This window comes from Psittacula echo, assembly GCF_963264785.1.
Source record: "Psittacula echo genome assembly, chromosome: 2".
Lineage (NCBI taxonomy): Eukaryota > Metazoa > Chordata > Aves > Psittaciformes > Psittacidae > Psittacula > Psittacula echo.
The window spans coordinates 144,498,694-144,518,396 of record NC_137737.1 but is presented as its reverse complement, the minus strand read 5'-3'; the positions used below and the strand labels follow the sequence as shown (position 1 = coordinate 144,518,396).

Below are 19,703 nucleotides of genomic sequence, written 5' to 3'. Positions count from 1 at the left end.
TCCGCTTATGGATGATTTTAAGAGTAGGCACTCAGGTCATGATTCCTTTGTAATATAAAGTAACTTGATGATATTTGTGGTAAATGGAAAGGTTATAATAAAATAATGCATCAACATATGCTCTATATAGTTGACTTAATTTTTCCGAAAAGAAAAATCCGTTTCTTGTACAAAATAGTATATGCAAGTAATATTAATCTTTCCTAACAAAATAAGTCTGGCTTTTGTTTCCTGCAATACAAAACAGCTCAAGGAATTTAAAATTATTCCTCATCTTTCTAAGGCACTAACCTAAAATTTGGTTATTGTGTTATTTTATGGGATAATTAATACTATTATATTTATATTGTAAAATAAATATGTAGAGAATTAATTAAAAGAATATGATCTGAAAAAAACATGGTTTAAAAATGTGGCTTACTTTGTATGAGTTTACTGAATTTGTTTCAACTGGTCCTTATATTTGTGCCTCTGTGTTTTTCCTCAATTCCAGATTTCAGACAGAACTCAATTATGATGTTTTGGAAGTTCATGATGGGCCAAATTTATTATCTCCACTCTTGGGATCCTACAATGGTACACAAGTCCCACAATTCCTGTTCAGCAGTAGCAATTTCATTTATCTTCTATTTACAACTGACAACAGTCGTTCTAACAATGGATTCAAGATTCACTATGAAAGTAGGTCATTCTGAATTGTATTATTTGATTTCCCCATCAATGCCTATCCTAGTCATAAATAACTAAAGATGCACAGGTGTTGTCTTAGTAAATTTATGTTAATTTTCAGACAGAGGAAGATTTAGTGATGTTAAACTGCAAAAGGCAAGATCAGTAATTTCACTTACAATTTAATGTCATTGCTGTACTGATCCATGATTTAAGAATCAGAAGGTAGGAATGGGAAACAAATGTCTTTCTTCTGGATGTTGCTTTTATGTCTCTGTATTCTTGTATTTTATACATTTTTTTGTGTGTGAAAAACTGCGCGATATCAGAAAGATGATGAAAATCTAAACAAATAACTGAATTACTGTCCTGATTGATGTACCTGAAGCTCTACCTGAAGGTAATAGGAAATGTAGTTTACACTAATGAGATGAAAATCAAGCTGTGGAATTGCTTTATTATGTTTTTTTAGGGACCATATAAGCATTTTTATGTGATTTGTTCTGCATATATTTTTGTTTAATTCTTACTGGTTCATTGTCTTCCAGTGCAGTTCAATTCTGATCTCCCTTTTCTGGAAAATAGTAGTGAATAATGGTCCTCTATTCAGCATTTCTATTTTAAAGTATCCTATTGAAATTTAAAGTTTTTTATAAGTTCTTGTTTTCTATGCTAATTATTTCTTTCCACACTGAATTTATCTGTGAGAAAGGATATTTTATGGCTTTTCTGTAGGAATAAGAGGAATAACACACATAAGAATTGTTACGCTGAATACTACTTCTAATTTGCTAGCTTCAGTAATATTCCTAGAGTTTTTTGTTTCTTTGTTTTTCCCTGACTCTTGTATGATGAAGTTTAACTCACTAGGAAAAAAAATCTAAAAGGTTTAATTTTTTAGTACACATTAAAATTCTTCTTATCAAGTCAACTACTCTTTACTCTCTTTTCTCCTTTTATTTCCTCAATATCTCACACTTCAAATAACATTGGATATGAGAATTTTTTTATGTAAATAATTGATCAGTGTAAATATTTCAAGGATAAATTTCATAAGAAAGAGAAAGCAGTTTAGCCAGGAAAACAAAGTTTGATCAGGAAAAAAATAAAGGCTGGAAATCATAATCTTGTGTGATCGTCAAAGTCTTTGACATCAGCATCAGGGACAAAATCACTTAATGTTACTGAAGTAGGATCAAACTCAGTATCCTGTAAATTATATGATGTTTTTCTCTGCAACAGTGGCAGGATGCAATTCATTATTGACAATATCTTATAATGGTGACAAAGAGAAATAGAGTGCAAGGTTAATTCACTGAAAATGTGTCATAATGAAGCCTTAACCCCCCACCCACAGCACAGTGAATTACTTAAATTAATAATCATTTAAAAAATGTGTAACTTTATTTGACTTTTTTCATTTGTCATTGTTTTTTACATCTAGGTGTAACGGTTAATACTTACTCCTGCTTGGATCCTGGCATACCAGTGCATGGACGTCGTTATGGACATGACTTCTCTATAGGTTCCACTGTGTCATTTAGTTGTGATCCAGGTTATAGACTGAGTCATGAGGAGCCTTTGCTATGTGAAAAAAATCACTGGTGGAGTCACCCACTCCCAACTTGTGATGGTAAGGATGAATGGATTAATACGAAGTGCCTTAAAATATACACATTTTGCTAAACTATTATTAGTCGAAAAGAATTAAACATTGAAGCTTGTAATGCATTTATTGCAGAAAAAAAAAAAAGTAGAGAAAATGAATGTAATATCTACGTGTGATGAGATATTAATAAAAGTAGAAAATGATACATAAGTCTTTAAATCAAGAAATTATTGAAGATGCATCTATCTGAATGTATGTTACCATGATTTGGTTGCCGATTAGCTAACAGTATGCAAGGTTAATGTATATCTGTTTGTAAAACACTGATTGCAAGCTACAAATATTTTTGGCTGGGTATCCATCTATGGGCACAGGCATGCTGGCATATGAAACATGAGATGTGGTTTATTTATAGCTGCCCCCAAAACTGCATTTTGTCCTGTTTTTGTGTTGATCACTGTGTTTGTAGGTTGTTAACAGAACTTGACATCCATGAATCACTGCAGGAATTAATTATGGCATCATTATGCATGATGATTAAGCTTACGATTGTTAAACCAGACAAAAATGGCATAAAATAAGATGTCATGTATTTTGGAGTCTCCATCATATCATTAAAAAAAGTCTGTTTGAAAAATTACCTAATAGATTTAGTAATCTCTTGTTATCAAAATTGTTTATTTTAATCTGCTTTCCTAGTTAGGGTGATATCAATTATATTCAATTTTAAGAATGTATATTGCAATGTTTATTAGGTTGTATGTTTGAGATGTTTTCCTCTCAAAATATTTTTTTTTTTCCCTTTGAGCATGGTAAACACTTTTCTGATGATAAAAATGTTATCAGGAATAATGTACCCACTTAATTCTAGAGGGGTATTTAGTTAGCAAATGCCTTGGGTGTATATTTAAGTAGGATGAGCATGTCAGTATATGATGAAACTCAAAATTTGTGGTGGTAGAAAGGGGCGTAAAGAATCAATCACTTTCCTGAAAATGGCACTCTCATTCAGCAAGCCCATTTCCTAGAGGATTCTGCTTCTCAGTCAGGTTTTTGAATGAAGAATCATAGGATTCCCACAGCTCACTGTCAAGGGGACTGTATTTTGCTGAATAGGGATAAACATAAGATGTGGTTATTTATGGTGACAGTCACTAGATGGTAACAATCTAAACTAAACAGTATTAACATGCTCCCTATGAATACTGTACTCTGCTGTGAAATAAACTTACGTATTGTGATAAATTCCTTCCTTAAGATGCTGAGCTAGCATGCAACTCATGGAGTAAATTAGACGTTTTTTCTCCAGAGCACATTGCTGAATGGCAATTGTCCATTTAATAAATATGCTGTAAAGTTATGATTGAGTACATTTATTCTAGTAAATTTAATCAATTCATGGTTGAACTCATGTTAATTTCATTGCTGAATTTCTTCTTTGGTGGAATGTTTTTAAATAGTATCCAGAGTCTTTGCACCCCCAGGGAAAAAGGGCATTTGCTAAATGGGCTTTTATTTCCATAAACTGCAAGTATGGGTTCGTATATTTGTTGTGGTTTAAACCCAGCTGGAAACTCGGCACCATGCAGCTGCTCGCTCACCCTTCCTCCCTTTCCCCCTCTATCCCCTGGGTAGGATGGGGAGGAGAATCACAAGAATATAAACCCAACAGGTGGAGATAAGAACAGTTTAATAACTAAAGTACAATATAGTACTACTACTAGTAATAATAATGATGATAAGAGAAGTAAGAAGGGGGGGGAGAACGTAAAACTAAAAGTGGGACTGGGAGAGAGAAGCAAACCAAAACCAACACAAGTGATGCACAATACAGTGCTCACTACCCGCTGAGCAATACCTGCCCTGAGCAGCAGTCCGTCCCTTCTGGGTAACTGCCCACACTTTATACAGTTTAGATACTGGCCATGATGTGCTGTGGTATGGAATACCCCTTTGGCTAATTTGGGCCAGGTGTCCTGTCTCTGCTCCTTCCCACCTTCTTGTGCCCCTCATAACTGGCAGAGCATGAGACTGAAAAGTCCTTGGTATCCCGGGCTACGTCAAACAGAGCGTGACCAGCAGGTCGAAGGAGGTGATCCTGCCTCTCTACTCTGCTCTCATGAGAACTCACTTGGAGTATTGTGGACAGTTCTGGTGTCCTCAGCATAAAAAGGACATGGAACTGTTGGAACAAGCCCAGAGGAGAGCCACAAGGATGATCAGGGGACTGGAGCACCTCCCGTATGAAGATAGGCTGAGAAAGTTGGGGCTGTTCAGCCTGGAGAAGAGAAGGCTGCATGGAGACCTCATAGCACCTTCCAGTATCTGAAGGGGGCTATAGGGATGCTGGGGAGGGACTCTTCATTAGGGATTGTAGTGATAGGACAAGGGGTAATCAGTTCAAACTTAAACAGGGGAAGTTTAAATTAGATATAAAGAAGAAATTCTTTACTGTAAGAGTGGTGAGGCACTGGAATTGGTTGCCAGGGAAGCTGTGAATGCTCCATCCCTGGTGGTGTTCAACTCCAGGTTGGACAGAGCGTTGGGTGACACGGTGTAGTGGGAGGTGCCCCTGCCCAGGGCAAAGGGGTTGGATCTAGATGATCTTAAGGTCCTTTCCAACCTGTCCTGGGTTCAGCAGTAGCAGTCATTTTTCTCCTTCTTAGTAGCTGGTGCAGTGCTGTGTTTTTGACTTTCACCCTAGGAACAGCACTGATAACACCAATATTTTTAGTTGCTGCTCAGTAATGTTTACTCTGACCAAGGGCTTTCTGAGTCTCATGCTCTGCCAGGGAGATATCTTTTTTTATGTTTTTTTAATTATTTATTGATTTTATTTTTTTTTAAAAGAACTGTCATGGTTTAAGCCCATCTGGAAACCAGAACCACGCAGCCGTTTGCTCACCCCCCCACACACACTTCCTCCCCCTGCTCCTGGAGGGATGGGGAGGAGAATCTAAAGAATGTGACTCCCATGGACTGAGATAAGAACAGTCCAGTAACTAAGGTATAACACCAACCACTACTGCTACCACCAATAATAATAATGATAAGGGAAGTAACAAGGGAAGAGAATACAACTGCTCACCACCCGCCAACTGATACACCGCCTGACCTGAGCAGTGATCTAGCCCTTCTGGGTAACTGCCCCCGAGTTTATATATTGGTCATGATGTGCTGTGTTATGGAATACCTGTTTGGTTAGTTTGGGTCAGGTGTCCTGTCTCTGCTTCCTCCCAGCTTCCCCTCCTCCCTGACAGAGCATGAGATTCACAAAGTGCTTGGTCAGAGTAAATATTACTGAGCAGCAACTAAAAACATTGGTGTTATCAGTGCTGTTCCTAGGCTGCAAGTCAAAAACACAGCACTGCACCAGCTACTAAGAAGGAGAAAAATGACTGCTACTGCTGAACCCAGGACAGGTTGGAAAGGACCTTAAGATCATCTAGATCCAACCCCTCTGCCCTGGGCAGGGGCACCTCCCACTACACTGTGTCACCCAACGCTCTGTCCAACCTGGAGTTGAACACCACCAGGGATGGAGCATTCACAACTTCCCTGGGCAGCTAATTCCAGTGCCTCACCACTCTTACAGTACAAAAGTCAAAAACACAGCACTGCACCAGCTACTAAGAAGGAGAAAAATGACTGCTACTGCTGAACCCAGGACACAACCCTAACTCTTCTATGATTCTATGATTCTATGATCAGGATAAGCACTACTGTGCAACAACCAAAACATTGGTGTGTTATCAGCACTATTCTTAGACTAAAGCCAAAACACAGAACTGTATCAGTTACTAGGGAGATAATTAACTCTATCCCAGCCAAATCCAGGGCAATAATTGTGCCATTAGTAAACTCATTGGTCCTTGTTCCTGGTCATTCAGTATATTACTCTGTCAGTTTCTGAGGAGCAAAGTTCTTTCTTGGTTGTTCTTTCTGGTAATTATAAGTCTTTTTGATAATTACATCATGTAGTGATGTGCAGACAGACCACAATAATGGTGCAGACAGATTATGACAATTTGTAAGTGTTTTGGAGGAGGAGGTATGTAGAAATGGAAAAAAATAAAGACTTTTTAGAAACAGTTCTTCCTCGAGGTAGATGGTGTTGATTACAATTCTATTATATTTCATGAGGTTTGGATATTAAGCAGATATGCATCAAAAAAAGCGTATCAGAGAATTCATACTTCATTGTCTACAGGAACATTTAGACAATACTAAGAATGATGATATGAAAGTGAACAGGCAAACTGTTTTCCTTCCTTAAATTCTGGTCTGAGGGGGTGATTATGAGAGGCTGTGTAATTCAGTCAAAAGTAATTATTTTTATTTTTTGTGTGTATCTATACAGATAAGGTGTGCACACTATTTTGTTAGTGCACATATGTATTCTCTGTGTGTGTGTATATACATACATAAGCAAATAAAATTCTATATTTGCAGAAGTGTAGCAAAGCATTTCTGGGGGAGAAAAAAATAGAGCTCTGACCTTTGAGTATAGTAGAATCTATTTCTGTTCTCTAAATATTTACAGAAAATATTTTCAAACAGTTACAGCTGAAAGGAACCTCAGAATGTCATCTAGTCCAAACCCATACCCCCCAAAATGGGTCTAATCTGCATGTTAGTTCAGGTTGTTCATGATTCTATACAACTATGCTTTGTGTCCAAGGAGGAAGATTCCATTTATTCCCTGAGTGTTGTTTGGCCATGCAATATACATTTTGAACATCTTGTGAGTACTTCCCGTCTTCCAGTTACATCCGTTACCTCTCATCCTTTCACTGTGGTGAAAGCTACTTTAATTTATACAGTCATTGAATTGCTTTACAGTTTTCAAGACAACAACTCCAGTATGTTAAAAAAAGTTATACAACCATAATATTAAGACTTCTTCAAAGCATAAAAAGTAAACCCAATGATCTTTATCAAACCATGAGTCTCCCTTCAACAAATGAGTTAGTCTGTAGACTATTAAGAAGATACTGTAAAAAGCACTTTACTGTTTGTGAAGTATGGCAACTTTCTGGATAGTTGTCTTGGCAAAATAATTTTTTATTCCTTTTCAAAAGAGGTGGCACTTATCAAGGCTAATACTTCTGCCATTATTTTTTCTTCTTTGCTTCATGGGTAAACAGCTTTTTTATCCACACAGACTAGAGAAAAATGATTGGTACTACCATGTACATTAATTTATTTTGAAATAGTTCATCTGAAGATGTGGCTTGGTCATTACCATAAACATAGGACATAACCTAGGAAAACAAACATGCAAATAAATAACTACTGTTCTTTTCAAACTGGAATATGTACAGGCCTTCAAAAACAGTCATACTTGAGAAAATGAAAATCAATGATTTGGGGATTTGCTTAGAAAATACTACTTGTACACTATTCCTAGCTAACATCTAAATATGATTCGTTGCATACTTATCTATCTGGACAGCCCTGAGCTTCTTGACTGTGACCTTATCCTCCCAGTGCCTAAGAAATAAGACAAAATTTTGTCTTATCCTGCCCTTCCTACATGAATTTTAAAATAGAATTTTGCTTTTAATCTTTGAATATATGTGATGAAAACCTATTCTACCCAATATATAAAATATTGTATTAATCCAATTAAAAATGACAGGAAAATAAATGTAAAAGTTAGATACCTAATTAAGAGTGTAAAGTACTTTTTATTCCCTTCAGCATAACATGAAATTCAATGCTAATACATAATAATTTTAGTTCATTATTTGAATTAAAAATAAATATAGTCATTCCACTTGGCCTTTATTTACAAAAGAAAATTAATAAATAGCAAGAAAAATGTTCAATCAAGATGGAAAACATTTACTGTTTAAATTGAAAACACCTAGATGTGCAAACGAATTGGCAAATATGACTTGTGCAGTACTGAGAGGACCATTTCCAGGGAAAATATGTAGCAGGTACACCTGCCCATACCAAGCCTACAAACGCTTCCCCCCACAGGCCAGAGCCCAGGAGTGTTCCCTCTACACAGCTCTTGTCCCACCTACGTGGTGGAGCGTGTAGGGGCAGGAAAGTTGGTCCTGAGCCCATGGGGGCTGCGTGACCATATGTGACCACAGCTCAGATCCGATCGGAACAGCAGTGGAGACCCTGGGGAGCCATTTTTTGTTGGTCTTCCTGGGAACAGTAGGCCTGCCCTTTAACTTTTACAGGTCAAGAGCCCTCCCTTTCAGATGAGTGACTGCACATTTTGGATCATTGGCCTGAACTTTAAGAATCAGCAGAGTGGCGATGAATCTGTGTGACATCGCAAATCTGTAGTTGATGTTAAAGGAGATTTAAATTGAGCTTGAGCAATTAACTTCGTTTAGCCTCGATTTACTGGTTCTGTGGCATATAAGCGGGTATATTCAGCAGGATGTCCATAGAGGAATTATTACAGAAGCACAGATGTGCTCCTTCTCCCCCAGGTGTATGATGGAGAAGGAGAAGTGGTTTGACCAAGGAGTGGCCCTGGGGAGCATAGGACAATCCTGAGGATGTGGGAGAGGTGGTAGAGGCCATGCGTGCATCTTGGGCATGTGCTCAGTACAGGCACAGAACCATTTTACAAGGAGTGATTTGGAGAATGAGTTGGAGATGGACTGTTTGAAAGAGGAATTGAAAAGAGAAAGAACAAATGTGTTTATTGGCCAGTGGTGTTTAACAGTTGATCACAGGAAATGGAGTGATAATACTCCACCATTGACTGTTGCTGTCTGGAGCATAACTTCTGTAGTGACAGTAGTACAGGCTGCTGCCCATCCCTGGATGGCCACTCTAGATGTTAAGGATATGTTTTTTTATGGTTCCCTAAGGGAAGAAGATAAACCTCAGTTGCTTTCACTTGAAAGGGGATGCAATACACCTTCAACCAACTCCTGCAAGGGTATAAATGCTCCCCCAGTATTGCTTACAGTGCTTTGGCCAAGCTCCTACATATTCTGGAGGTGCCAGCAGGTGTCCACATATATCAGTATATAGATGATACCCTAATTGGTGGAGCTTTAATTGAGTTTGAACAATAAATTTAATTTAGCCTCAATTTGTTGATTCCGTGACAATGTGACAGAGGTGTTATGCCATTTCTGTTAAGACATCTCTAAGCTAAACCAATAATTTTACTAAAATAATTAAAAAAACTGCTGCAAATATTCAGTGTGGTAGATGCCAGAACTGGAAATAGATAGCATGTCTTGCTCTCAGTTAAATCAGAAGGTAAAATGAAGTTTATGCTGTGAGTAAACTAGGCTACATTAGTTTCTACTAAGATAGTCTTTTGTGTAATGTAACTCAAGTCTAAGGTTTCTTTCTGGAAGCTGATTATAATAATAAGATGTCCATATGATGATAATAAGATGTCCTTGGGACAGTGAGAAGAGTGTGCAGGAACCTCACTGCCCTGGACTTCAAGAGAGCAGACTTTGGCTTCTTCAGGAACCTGCTCAGTAAGGTTCCATGGGACACAGCCCTAGAGGGCAGGGGGGCCCAAGACTCTTGGTTGTTATTCAAGGATCACCTGCTCCAAGCTGAGGAGTGTTGCATCCCAACTAGAAGGAAGTGCAGCAGGAGGGCCAGGAGACGTCCTTGGATGGATAAGGAGCTGCTCAGGAAAATTCAAAGGAAAAAAGAGGCTTATAGAAGGTGGAAGCAGGGACAGGCGGCCTGGGAAGAATACAGGGATGTTGTCTGGGAAGCTAGGGACCAGGTGAGGAAGGCTAAGGCCCAGTTAGAATTGAACTTGGCTAGGGATGTTAAGGATAATAGGAAGGGATTCTATAGGTATGTAGCGAGTAAAAGACAGACTAGGGACAACGTAGGCCCCCTTCGGAAAATATTGGGAGAACTGGCCACCCTGGATTTGGAGAAGGCTGAGGTTCTTAATGACTTCTTTGCCTCGGTCTTCACTGGCAAAGGCTCTGACCGCACCACCCAAGTCTTGGAAGGCGAACGCAGGGACTGTGAGAATGAAGACCCTAGGCCCACTGTAGGAGAGGATCTGGTTCAAGACCATCTTAAAAACCTAAACGTACACAAGTCCATGGGACCTGAAGAAATCCATCCGCGGGTCCTGAAGAAGCTGTCGAATGAAGTTGCTAAGCCACTGGCCATCATATTTGAAAAATCATGGCAGTCAGGTGAAGTTCCCGACGACTGGAAGAAGGGAAATATAACCGCCATTTTCAATAAGAGGAAAAGGGATGACCCGGGGAATTACAGACCAGTCAGCCTCATCTCTGTGCCTGTCAAAATCTTGGAGCAGATTCTCCTGGAAGGCATGCTAAGGCACATGAAAAACAAGGAGGTGGTTGGTGACAGCCAGCATGGCTTCACTAAGAGGAAATCCTTCCTGACCAATTTGGTGGCCTTCTATGATGGGGCTACGAAACTGATGGACAGGGGCAGAGCAGTTGACGTCATCTACCTGGGCTTGTGCAAAGCGTTTGACACTGTCCCACATGACATCATTGTCTCTAAATTGGAGAGACATCAATTTGATGGGTGGACCACTCGGTGGATAAAGGACTGGCTGGCTGGCCGCACGCAAAGAGTTGTGGTCAATGGCTCGATGTCCGGCTGGAGACCGGTAACGAGTGGTGTCCCTCAGGGATCGGTGTTGGGACCGGTCTTGTTCAACGTCTTTGTCGGTGTCATGGACAGTGGGATTGAGTGCGCCCTCAGCAAGTTTGCCAATGACACCAAACTGTGTGATTCGGTTGATACGCCAGAGGAAAGGGATGCCATCCAGAGGAACCTTGACACGCTTGTGAGGTGGGCTGATGCCAACCTGATGAAGTTTAACAATGCCAAGTGCAAGGTCCTACACCTGGGTCAGGGCAATGCCAGGCACAGCTACAGGTTGGGCAGAGAAGAGATTCAGAACAGCCCTACAGAGAAGGACTTGGGGGTGTTGGTCAATGAGAAAATGAACATGAGCGGGCTTCAGTGTGCACTCGCAGCCCAGAAAGCCAACCGTATCCTGGGCTGCATCAAAAAGGAATGTGACCAGCAGGTCAAAGGAGGTGATCCTGCCCCTCTACTCTGCTCTCGTCAGACCTCACTTGGAGTATTGCTTGCAGTTCTGGTGTCCTCAACATAAAAAGGACATGGAACTGTTGGAACAAGTCCAGAGGAGGGCCACGAGGATGATCAGGGGAGTGGAGCACCTCCCGTATGAAGACAGGCTGAGAAAGTTGGGGCTGTTCAGCCTGGAGAAGAGAAGGCTGCATGGAGACCTCCTAGCAGCCTTCCAGTATCTGAAGGGGGCCTACAAGGATGCTGGGGAGAGACTCTTCATCAGGGACTGTAGTGACAGGACAAGGGGTAATGGGTTCAAACTTGAACAGGGGAAGTTTAGATTGGATATAAGGAAGAAATTCTTTACTGAGAGGGTGGTGAGGCACTGGAATTGGTTGCCCAGGGAGGTTGTGAATGCTCCATCCTTGGCAGTGTTCAAGGCCAGGTTGGATGAGGCCTTGGGTGACATGGTTTGGTGCGTGGTGTCCCTGCCCATGGCAGGGGTGTTGGAACTAGATGATCTCAAGGTCCTTTCCAACCCTAACTATTCTATGATTCTATGATTCTATATTGTTACTACTTGGCTGCATCCCATTTTAAGACACATTGCATCTTCTGTAGTTGGAGAAGACATGGTGAAGTTTCTTAGTCTATGAAGAACGATGTAGAAGATTCAAATGCTAACCCACTGTTTCAATAATTTTTAACTATATTTTCCTTTTATTATCAAATTATACAGTAAGCGAAAATAACTTCAGAGTTAGGTTCTTAGTTGGAAGTTAATTAAGCAAATGAATGTATTATGGCATGTCTGTCTTTATGCACATATATATACTTGTATTTAGATGTAGATATATTTGTATTTAGATGTATTTATACACAAACAGATCTGTGTATAAATAGGTTTATCTGCTTTTTACTCCATGTTTCTTTCAGAACTAGCATATGTTAGTCTTTTTTGATGTTTGAAACCATTTGTAAAATTATTAATTTTTACTGATCAGTTATAAATGTGTTTTCTTCCCATCACTTTTGAAATACAGTTTATAATTATTTGTTTTTGAAGCAAGCTGGTCTTACTAAAAAAAAGTAGTTTGTTTTATTTTTTCTGAAAGCTTTCATTCTTATGTGTATTTTCTCTTTTGAAATTATGAAATACATCATTGTATGCTTGTTTCTGAGTGGTGGTTGGTAACCTATGGCTAGTCTCTTGAAAAATCTTTATACATAGGTGCTATAATTGGAAAATGTGGAAAATGTTAATTGCGCAGATATCAGCATCTTCAGACTGGCTAAAAAGGGATAACAATATTTTTTTTTTTTTACCGTGTTGCTAGTGAACATTATGAGTAGACATACATGGATATATACATTTATGTATATCTGTATTATTTTCTTTTACTTTACTAAGATAACAAATACAGTCTCTTGATAGTTTTCTGTCCTTCTTGCATATGGTAACCCCCTTTTCACATCGTTTTCTTGATAACTTTGTATTATTGGTATAACCTTCATAATTCTGAGACTGGTTTGTGTTATATCAAACTAAATAATCTTTAAATAGATAGTAATCCATATTCAAAGACCTTGTATGACAGAGAACATAATTAGGGATTGTTGGATTTTATTTCATGGTATAAAAAGCAAAATTTAAGAGGTAACAGGCTTTTCTGTGAAAGTTTTAAGCTAAGCTATATAGGCTGACCTCTGCAGGAAGAGATAAGACAGACTGACTTCTGTAGTAAAATATAAACAAAGGATATATATATGTAAAAAAAAAAAAAAAAAAAAAAAAAAGAAGGAAAAAACCGCCCTCATCTCTGAACAATAATGTCACAATCTAATGTGAAGCGTCCTTGAAACATGTGTAGCACAAGAATGACAAACAGGCAAGTACTTGAGATTGTTAATGCAATGGTCATGGATATGAAACATATATTTTACAGAAGTACGTAAAGAAAACCTGTCTCATGTAACTGATTCAGTTAGAGATACTAATGTGCTTTGCCAGCCTTCCAGCAGGAGTCCCCAAGAGGGAAAAGAGCATAATGACAGTTAAGCAGAGGAACAAATGGGTAAAAATTTACCATGAATAAATTTAGGCTATAAATTATGAGACTATTTCTAGTATTGGAACATTGATTTTCTGTAACAGTTTTATAGTAGCATGAAATATGGCCTGAAATGGAACTTGATAGTTTTATGAATGACACAAGTCAAGTACTTTCATTACAACTGTTCTATTTCATGTCTCCCACTGAGACACATATGAGTAGCCTGAATCAAGGTTCTAAAATTGGGCCAAAACTATTTTTCAACTATACAGGGCTGTTTTCTAAGCTAGAATTTCTTGATGTCACTCTTTGTGAGTGATGTTACTGAGCAAAACAAATGCAGTTACAATCTTTTACAACAAAAGGAGGTGTAAGTAATTAACATTATGAGAAATTATTTCACCTAGACAACTGAATTAGCCACTGAACTCCACTATTAAATTTTAATCTTAATTTAGAGCTATATAAAACCTGCTTTTTAAATTGTCATATCATTTCTGATCACCACAGTGCTGTAGAGGTACTTCGTACTATACATCCACATACCTATCTGTATTTCATACAGCTACTTCTATATATTGTTCTCTTTATTTTTGTTCTCTTTTTTTGTTATTTTGTTTCTCACTATTCTGAAAACATATTAGTGGAAGGGGAAAAATAGGCATGTCTTCTTTCATAACAAAGAAATTATTAGTGTGTTAACAGTGCAATATTCCATTTTCCACATTAGAACACCAAGGTAGTGCTTCAGTTATTTGCTTATGTATTCATTCTACTTTTTAGTCTCTACTAGCCACCATCTCTGTATAATAAGATAAAGTGAAAGAAGGGCTTCTTGTACAATCTGGAAAAATGTGGGGACTTTATCTTTTGCTGGTTTTATTTTTGTGTTTCTGTTTTCCTTTGCACTCTGAAACAGAGTCAGATGCTAGCAGTGATATTATATGCTTGGGCTCTTTGCCATCTTATCAGGGCCAGTGCACATTTTGTATTTCAGATCTGTCAACTTGGCTTTGTTTTTTAAAATGCTGGTCCCTTGATGCCTTTTTTTGCCATCTGCTAGCCTTCATAGAACTCTGAGTGCCTGATGGTGTGACAAAGATGTTTGTCACCATATGCATTCCTGAAAGGTTTTCCGTACACTCACTGCAAAATACATTATTTGTTTGGACTGTTTCCCATGATTATAAAAACTGATTGCATTTTCTTATTTAATAGGGCTGACCTAAGGTATGGGCAAAGTAGGTAGCACCATCAGAAGCTCCAATAACATGCTGTCATAGCCCTCATGAATACCTAAATGTAACAAGATCAGGTGATAAATGGACAGTGATTGACTAACTTAATTGTCTCTGCATCAAAGAAATAGGAGGAAAATTAGTATGATGGAAGGTTATTTCCCTGTGTCAACAGTTAAAAGATTGGGCAGTTGTATTCCTAGAATGCCCTATTTTTAGCCTGTGTTACTGGATCTTCAAATTTTTGGTTTACAGCTAGGCCAAAAAAATTATAAAGTTGGTAGGAAAAGCAGCATACACAAAGAAATTATGAGGCTAACCAGACAAATATACATGTTTAAAACATAAATGTGGTTAATTAGAACGATCAAACAAATTTAGATAGGCAAATAGGGTGAGCTTCATCCTAGTATATAATGAAGTTCCATTTCTGCTTTATAAGAAAACTATAATTTAATGTATACTTTTTATTCAGTGCCCTAAAGATAGTGATGCCATGCATTGCAGTAACCTCATTATGAAAAGTTACTGACTTTTATGAAAACATTTCACAGTGCTACTGAAATGTCTGAAAAATGCCTTTATTTTTTTGAGACAAGTGTCTGCTTAGGTACAGGATAAGACAGAAGGTGCATTCTGGATATTCTCTCAATTCACTGTATGGCTTATCCTCACATCAGTTTTGAATGTACTTCTACAAGCAGAAAGCCATGACTGGTGAACGTTCCCATTGCCAAATAAATAGCATTGGTAGCAAAAGCAAAGACAGGTACCACTTTCATGATTTACTTTAAGCATAAATTGTCATAAGTAGAACATAGATCAAGATAGATTAGAATAAATGTCATGATGTAGCAAATTACTCACAACACCCTTCTTCTGAAGAAGTATGAAGATGTTGTTTGAGCACTCTTTGTAAACTGAAAGGCCAAAAACTTCTCCCACATTTACAATGGATAGTGTAGAGTACTATGTTGGTAGCTGCTGCTGATGTTGCAGAAGTAGGAGCAGGGTTAACCAGCTCATGCAGGTGGGGCACCTTCACTGGTGCAGCAGCAAGCTGGGAAGTACAGACACTAGCAATAGGTGAGCAACAGCTTATATAACAAGGGGAAGAGGGATTGGTAGTTATATCAACTGGAATTGCAGAGAAGTAACTGCTGTTTGCCTATCTCCCAAACTATCCTTCTGCAGCTTCAGCGTGCACTAAAGAGAAAACTTCATGGAGTGCTGAATACTGGCTGAGGTTAGGGTGCAGGCTCAGAAAAACTACAATTGGTACCAGTGAAAATTCTTAAAGGATGCTGGTTGAGAACTTGACTACTTAAGGCTGAGAAGGGAGAGTTTGTGTTAACTACTTTGGAAGAACTGCTCATGGGAAGAACTGCAATCATGTTTCCTAAAACAGACTATGTTATTTGGCTTAAGTCTCATAGTACTAATATAGTTTACTGGGTTTTTTTGTATCCTGGCATATATGATCAGGGATTGGAAAGAACCTTAAAGATCAACTGTTTTACAAAGTAATTTTAGTAATGCATGTAATTAGGCTATGAAAAATAAAAAGAAATATATGCCCTTCTGAGATAATCTATGTTCATAGATTCATAGAATCATAGAATAGTTAGGGTTGGAAAGGACCTCAAGATCATCTAGTTCCAACCCCCCTGCCATGGGCAGGGACACCTCATGCTAAACTGTGTCACCCAAGGCTCTGTCCAACCCGGCCTTGAACACCACCAGGGATGGAGCATTCACAATTTCCTGGGGCAACCCATTCCAGTGCCTCACCACTCTCACAGTAAAGAACTTCTACCTTATATACAATCTAAACTTTCCCCTGTTTAAGTTTGAACCCATTACCCCTTGTCCTATCACTGCAATCCCTAATGAAGAGTCCATCCCCAGCATCCTTGTAGGCCCCATTCAGATACTGAAAGGCTGCTATGAGGTCTCCACGCAACCTTCTCTTCTCCAGGCTGAACAGCCTCAACTTTCTCAGCCTGTCTTCATACGGGAGGTGCTCCAGTCCCCTGCTCACCCTCATGGCCCTCCTCTGGACTTGTTCCAACAGTTCCATGTCCTTTTTATATTGAGGGTGCCAGAACGGTCCACAATAGTCCAAGTGAGGTCTCACGAGAGCAGAGTAGAGGGGCAGGATCATCTGCTTGGACCTGCTGGTCACGCTACATATTCAGAGAACTCTGATGCAAATTTTGCTTGGTACTGAGTTTTAATCAATATTATTGATAAAAGATAATTCTAAAGTGCAAGAACCTCTTCTTTACTAAAAATTACTCAATTAATTTAGCAATTCAAAAGTTCTAGAATGGAAAATTCACCATTAAAATGCAATGGTGAATTGTAAAGATATTCATGCCAATTTAATTCTTGTATTTGGCATTAATTCAAGCTGTAATTCAAGTTTTATAATGCTTTGTTACTGATTACTTTTAAGAAGTCACTGTTGATACTACAGAAAGACATATGTTTGCATTTACCGTTATCACTTTGATTATAGATATGCCCGCATATCCAGTAATTAGATACAAGAAAGCATGTCATGGTTCCCTGCAATAATATTTTCAGTCAGTAATTCTTCAGTAGGAGATCCACTCTACACTATTTTAACTCTCCGGCCTCAGCTTCTGGACACTGGCTCACTGTCTTCTTCTGCCTTCATCTTCCTGCTGAACTTCTGACTTTCACAGAGTCTCAAGAAAATATGAAAACAGAGCTAAGGAAATTATTTTTAATTTTCTTAGTACCTATTAAAACGTGTTGCTTATTCATTGAGTATATTTCTTTTCATATTTTGTGAAAACAGGCTGTAGTTATATGTGCAATTGCAAATATTTTGACCAACTATTTTTAAGTAGCTTTAAAGAGAGAAGTTTTAAAAAAAATTGGTTTTTTTTGTATTTTCTCTCATCTGTAAGTTTTATATTTTTTTTTTATTATTATTGTTATTTTCTTTGTTATTTCTAGCTTTATGTGGTGGAGATGTTAGAGGACCTAGTGGAACAATTTTATCCCCTGGTTATCCTGATCTGTATCCAAATTCACTGAATTGTACATGGACGGTGGATGTTACACATGGAAAAGGTAAATAAATCTTTCTCTTTTTGCACCTGTATTTTTTAAATCTCTAAGTCCAGTGTTCTTTCTACACGTGTAGATCTAGGTTAGCCGCAGTGAACTAGCAATTGTATTGCTGATTTGTGGTTTTATTTTTATTATAGTAATTCCTAGAATTCCAGAAATGGACTAGGCCCTAATGCTTTCCACAGAGAGAAAGTCCCTAGAAATTTATAGTTGGATGTGTGCACATTAATTTTTACAGGTGAAAGAGAATGGATGCCTTTTCTGATGAGGAAATGTCTTAGAGAGAGATTAGCCAGAATACAGATATACAGATTTGGTATTAACAAAAAAAAAATTGAAGTGAAGACAAAAGTGAAGATGTTACTCATGGCACAAGAAATGAATGACATTAATGAGGATGGAGTTGTTTAAAATATTGCTCATTATGCTAAATTTACATTATGGCTAGCTGTCTACAAGGAAACATCAGCAAGAAAAGTCCTATTATTTTGAAGAAAAGAAACTGTTCCAGCTTGCCTAGACACATTTTCAGAGTAGCAGCATATAAATGGCAGTTTCATTTGCATTTATGAGTTGAATAAATACACTGAAATAAATGGGGGATGAAAAAATAATAAATAACAAAATCCAGGAAGAGAATAGTTAGGGAGGTGAGAAAGAAATAATGACTGATCACAGTACCTTAAGGACAGGAGACTTTTAAGAAACGTGTTGCTTGTTGAAGCTAGATTTCAGGATAAAGACATAAAGTTTTTAATTTTGCTCTGAGAAAGGACCTTAGTAAGAGCTCTTTCAAAGAAATATAAAGACACATGGGATTTCCAGACAGCAAAATTTCTTTGAAATAGTAGGTTTTTTTACTTTAAGGTGAAAGGTTTTGGGACTAGGTGAGAGAAGATGGTTCAAACTTTAGATTTTTGTTGGGTTTAGTGGGGTTTTTTTTCAGATATGAGAGTGACTGCATAGTGCTATTCTAGTATGAGTGGAAAGAGCTAGAGAAGCATAAAAAAAATAATGTTAAGGAAATAGAGACAGGTATCCTAAAAGAAACTGAATGTAAATAGGGTGAGGTGATAAGAACACAAAATGGAGAACTGCATTTGTAACACTGGAAAGAATGTAGAAAAAGGAATTAGAGAAGGAGAGGAAGTTCAATTCTGAATTTAATCAGTTTTCTCTGGGAGGGTGTGAAAATGAGACAAAGCATACTGATGATATATTCCTCTAAAACTGTCATGATCACATAAAAATATGATATCCCTCACAGGGAATTTTGCTGATGTGTGATTCCCTTGTTCTATTTTGTACAAATAGTACAATAGTTCCTCATCTAGATATTAAATCCCTCTGACTAGATGTCCCATTTAAAACTCCTTAAAATGTTAAAGTGGCAAAGTGTATCCCTCAAAATTACTGCTCCAGCTATTCTGGAGTCTCTCTTTGCTATCAAGTGCTGCCACTGTGTCAATATAATTTACTTCCAAGTATCCACAGTGAAAAAGCATTCTGAAATTACTAAGCCTCCATCAGAAGCTTCATTTGGCTTTGCTACCTATAGGTACGAAACATGGCTTTTAGACTTGCAGGAATATAAGGTACTGTGGATCGTTCACAAAGGAGAAAGGATGTGGGAAGTATATAATTGTTCTTCTGGATAAGCAAGAAAAACTGATATAAAGTGTAAGAAAACTGTTAGCCCTGTATTAATCTAGTTTACACCCTATCTGAAAAGCCATTGGATACTCAGCCCAAGCTTTATAATATGGGCATTGAAGAGAAGTAGCAGACATGGATAAGCTTTTAGCTTTGTGGAGTAACATGGGACTGAGAATTATGTAAATTCTACAGCAAACATGAGCTCAGGCTAAGCCGTATTTTTCAGGTTTCTTGAAAGACACTAACACTTTAATTTTTCTTAAAAAAAATTATGGATTTTACTTTTTTAATCTTTAAAAGATGGGGTAAATAAAAGCTGAAATTCTC

At 37.9% G+C, this 19,703-nt stretch overlaps 1 protein-coding gene across 3 annotated transcripts in view; it reads left to right on the top strand.

Moving 5' to 3' along the window:
• CSMD3 (CUB and Sushi multiple domains 3) overlaps positions 1 to 19,703 on the top strand; it is a gene marked incomplete at both ends in the record, with an annotated part of 652,566 nt that overhangs the window by 375,382 nt on the left and 257,481 nt on the right. For all 3 annotated transcript variants that reach the window (XM_080610435.1, XM_080610434.1, XM_080610433.1), the window contains 3 exons: positions 494 to 681; positions 2,114 to 2,302; positions 17,604 to 17,720. In XM_080610435.1, coding sequence (XP_080466561.1) covers positions 494 to 681; positions 2,114 to 2,302; positions 17,604 to 17,720 — 494 coding nt within the window. The remainder of the gene's footprint in view (positions 1 to 493; positions 682 to 2,113; positions 2,303 to 17,603; positions 17,721 to 19,703) is intronic.